This window comes from Setaria viridis, chromosome 3 (assembly GCF_005286985.2).
Source record: "Setaria viridis chromosome 3, Setaria_viridis_v4.0, whole genome shotgun sequence".
Taxonomy (NCBI): domain Eukaryota; kingdom Viridiplantae; phylum Streptophyta; class Magnoliopsida; order Poales; family Poaceae; genus Setaria; species Setaria viridis.
Window position 1 is genome coordinate 19680585 of NC_048265.2, and position 4510 is coordinate 19685094.

At 56.3% G+C, this 4510-nt stretch overlaps 1 protein-coding gene across 1 annotated transcript; it reads right to left on the minus strand.

Moving 5' to 3' along the window:
- Window positions 1-1184: 1184 nt before the first annotated feature.
- On the minus strand, window positions 1185-3933 carry LOC117850222 (transcription factor MYBC1). Its single transcript, XM_034732031.2, has one exon. It carries the CDS (start codon window positions 3124-3126, stop codon window positions 2155-2157), a length of 972 nt encoding a protein of 323 aa, XP_034587922.1. The 5' UTR covers window positions 3127-3933; the 3' UTR covers window positions 1185-2154.
- Window positions 3934-4510: the final 577 nt, after the last annotated feature.

Here is a 4510-nt window from a genome sequence, read left to right on the forward strand (position 1 = left end):
CACTACTAGTATTTGGCTATTTGCTTGCTTGGCTAGCTAGTGAAAAGACGCATTTCAATTCTTATAAAAAAAGAAAGGAAATTGTTTTTTTTCCTTCAGCAGCCATGGACATGTGGATGGCCGGTATCTAAGATCCGTTTTGGAACGTTCCTGGTGTTCAGCGCAGTCAGTTCCTCTCGTTTTCTTGGAGCGGCTCGTCGTTGGTCGCGCGCAGCGGTCAGTTTCATCATGCCGAACGAAGACCACAAGCGGCCAGCCAGAAAGACTAACGACGGAAATGTACTCGTGTCGTGTCTCCCTAACCAATTTTGTGCACCCGAGTTATTGCCCGAGTTCCGTGCCTACAGTAACAGTAACGCCATCATCGTCATCACCATCAGTGCTGCTGTTGCTGCTGCTTGCATGGAACAGCGCGCGACTCATGCTGGTTTGAACGCATCAGACCTCTCGCCATGGATCACCGCACCAGCTCGTGCAAGCTCAGATCAGATCAGGTCTCCGTCACCTGAACAAAATCCACACACCTCGCTGTCGCCCCCGCCGAGTTCGGGGCTCGGCTGCATAGATTTCTGTCAACGAAGCGCAGCGCGCCCCCTGGTCGCTCTCGTGGTCACATCGCATAAATGCGTCGTCATACCAACACGCCAATGGCCTTGGCTCCGATTCTCTCTTCCCAAGCAAGCTAGCCAGCCTAGTGAAGAGGAGTAGCGGGGGAGGGGACTCTGATCCTGATGACCTGATATCCTTGGACTCGTCAACGCGGGCCTGCAGGTGCGGCCAGGGGTGAGGTGGGCATTGCCGTAGAGCCTATGACTACTTGACCAGTGCGAGCGCAAATAAAATCTCCTCCTCAGACCTCAGATCAGATCGGATGGGCAGCAGACCAGCATAATCTGTTGGAAGGGAAGTGCTGGAAATAACATAACAAATTTGCAGGGCCAACCACTGGTGATAAACTAATCCAGATTTGGATGGGCACATCAGACATCAGGCTCTGTCTAGTTACGCAATCAAAAGATCAGGAGGGGATGAACTCTCTTTCTTAACAGCGACATCTGTTAGTGGAGGGGAAAAGAAAACAGGTGCGTGATGCAGAGCATGAAGTGAAGATTTTTGACTTGAACAGAGCCGGAGGAGGACAATGTCAGTATACGAGAACATAAGCACTCACTGTACTAGCATGATTCAAGAACATAAGCATCCACTGTGCTAGCATGATTCAAGGGTCTTTTTCTCAGTGCTACAAAGAAGCTCTTTTTAAGTTGCGCAGATATACAAATGATTGATCGCTACAATTCGCTACAACAAACTCCAATTTGAGCTGCTCCAATGTTCTCGGGGTGGCGGAAGCAGAATGTGACAACAGTATTGCAACCCATGCTACACACATATATATATCATATACTCCACCTCCATCAATGGAGGTGCAAGGAAGAAAAATGACAGAGCAGATTAAGCTCTGAATCTCTATTTTGGTGGTCCTCGCAGACGATTTTGACTCCCACAGCAAGATCGAGTTTTATCATACCGGTATAATCCTCAAACTTATTCATCTTCAGGGTGTGCCTCCTTGGGATTGGTTATTCAACCCTGCCTATATCCATATGGAACTCTAGTAATGCACAATGGTTGCATCACTTCTTTGAGGGGCGTCGCTGCTCCGAAGCAATGGATGTTGCATCACTCAAGAACAGAGCAATTCGACCATGGATCCTCGGCGCAATCGCAAGGATTGAGATGTTCTTCGATGGCGAAGGCGAGAAAGTTCTCAATTGCAGGTAGACACAATTCTGTTGTACCCTCTAAATATCATCTCTAAGGCTAACTTTATGTCATCAGCAACAAGAACAATGGAAGGGGGAGAACATGACAAACAGCAGCACTACACGAACATCAACAGCAACAATGGTGGGGGCGACGGGATGCTACGAGGAAGGAACACATGGATCATGGATGGATATGGATTGCTAATTCCCAAGAATTCTTGGACTCTATGAGATGTGGTTGAGCCTTGCTCGATTTCTATGCCGATCTGTGGGAAGCAGCGGCGGTTGCGCAGCAGAGGGGGAACAGGAAGCGAACGAATTTTATGTACCCGAGGGCGGAGGCGGCCGCCCGCAGTCCGATGCCCGTCGCCGTCGGACCCCGGCGGCCTCAATGGTCCCCGGACGTCGGGAACAGCGTCAGCTCGCGGCGGCCGCTGCCGCCGCCGCCGCCTCGGGATCCGAGGTCCATCTCGTCGCCGAAGGGGGCGGGCGCCATCATCCCCATCCCGGCGCCGGCGCCGACCATGCGGTGGTGGTGCATCCCGGGCGGGCCGACGGGCGGCGCGCCGGCGCGGCTGAAGAAGCTGTGGTCGAAGCTGGCGCCCGCGGCGCCGTAGGGGCCGAGCGGGCGGGCGGCGGGGTGTTGGAAGTGTCCGATCTGCGGCGCGTGTTGGTGGTGGTGGTGGTGGTGCGTGGCGCCCATGGGGGCGAAGGGCGAGTACTGGTCCGCGCCGGCGGGCGCGCGGTGGCCGGGCGGGAGGAAAGGGACGGGCCCCGTAGCGAAGAGGTGCTCGGTGGCGGCGTCGGTGCCGGAGCCCGAGGAGTGGCTTCCCCCCGCGCCCCCGCCCCCTCCGCCGCCCCCGCCGCCGCCGCCGCCGAGCCCCTGCATGCGCTTGAGGTAGAGGCGGTACTTCTGGAGGTGGGAGGCGACGTTCTCGCGCGTGAGGCCGTCGACGCTCATCAGCTGCATTATGGTCTTGGGCACAGCGTTCTTGATGCCGAGGTGCGCGACGGCGTCGACGAAGCGCTTGTGCAGCTGCGGCGTCCAGACGAGGCGCGGCCGCTTGAGCGTCCGCGCCGGCTCGTCGCCGGCGCCGCCCCCGCCCCCGCCGCTGGAGCCCGCGGCCGACGACGCGCCGCCGCCGTTCATGTCCGGCCCGCCCGCGCCGCCGCCGCCGCTGCCGCCGGCGCCTCCACCCCCGCCGCCGCCGCCGCCCGCGCCGCCGCCGCCGTGCGTCGGGATGTCGAAGGCTACGGCGAGATCGGGGGTGATGAGCGTCTGCGAGAGCGGCATCAGCTCGTCCGGCCGCGGCAGCTGCTCCTCGCAGCGCGCGAACCAGCTGGGCTCCTCCTCCCTCATGGCCGCGGCTCCTCCCCTGCTCTGCTCACCTCGCAGAGCAATTCTTGCAGCTCACTCCACTCGTCGTCGGGGCGGCGGCGGCGACAGCAGCAGCACCAGTAGACTCGACTCCACTCCAGCGGAAGGAAGGAAGCGACCGAGGAGGGAGGGAGGGAGTAGAGGAAGGAGGGGTTACTTCGAGGTGGATCTCTCTTCTTCTAAGCTTTCCCACCCTTCTTCCTCTCTCTCTCTCTTCTTGTGTGTGTGTTTGGGCCTTTTCTCACCCCCTGCTGCTGCTACTGCTGCTGTGCCATGATGATATCCTCCCCGCCCTCTTTCTCTCTCTATCTTTCTTTCTCTAGCTGCTGGTGCCGCAGCTCGGCTGCCGATGATGAGCGAGGGAGAATCTGGCGAGTGAGTTTTGGGGGTGGTGCGCTGCGCTGGACTAGTTTAATTAGCGGGGCTGCCCCGCCCGCCCGACCCCTAAAGCTATTTTTGTGCCATCTTTGGTTCCTTTGTTTGCTCGTTCGCTTGTTGTCTTCCCCTAAAGCTAATCATCCTCTTCTCTCTATCCCGTGAGAGGAAGTGAAAAAAAAGGAAATCCAAGGAACATTTTCCTAAAACTCCGGAGCCGTAGCAATTTCGCAGGAAGGAAACAGTTCTTGTATGGCCTAACCAACGCGGTTAAGGTGACCCGGCCAGGAGCACGAAAAATATGGGATGGATTGCTACTAGATTGATTGGTCGCGGTATAAAGCGAGATGGGGCCTGGAGCAGCTGCTGCTGCGGGGGAGGGGGTTGGGGTGGATTACGGCCGGGCGGAGGGTGGGATCCAGTGGAGTGAGATGAGAATCAGGCGACGACGATGATGATATCTTAGCTGGAGTTTGGTTTGTCCTCATGTGGGCATGTCGCGGCGGATCACACCTCCTCCTACCTTTTTTTTCTCCTCTCACTCACACCCTCCCTCTCTCTAGAATAGAACAAACCGGGGAGGAATCTTGTTTGTTTGGGCTGCTGCTTGCTGCTCGTGTTGGGTTGGTTGGGTTCCGTTTCGCTCGCCGTCGTGTATCTCCGAGGTGGATATCGCCGCACCGATGGATCGTGGATCTGGCAAGCGTGCTGCGTGTTCCGGCCATTAATGCGCGTACGGACGCCGGGATTTGGTTAAGCTGAATCTGATGGAGCGGTACTGCTACCACTAAAATCCACTAAAATCCAAATCCGAAGAGTGGAGGGAGAGAGAAAGAGACGGTCTGATTTGCCTAACCTACCTAGCTAGCACTTGGGTGGAACAGAGGTATTCCATAGAAACTTTTGTAGTACACTCCATGTCCCAAATTACTATTCATTTTAGTTTTAGCTTTTTAAGATACATAGATTTTATTATTCATGTAATTGTATG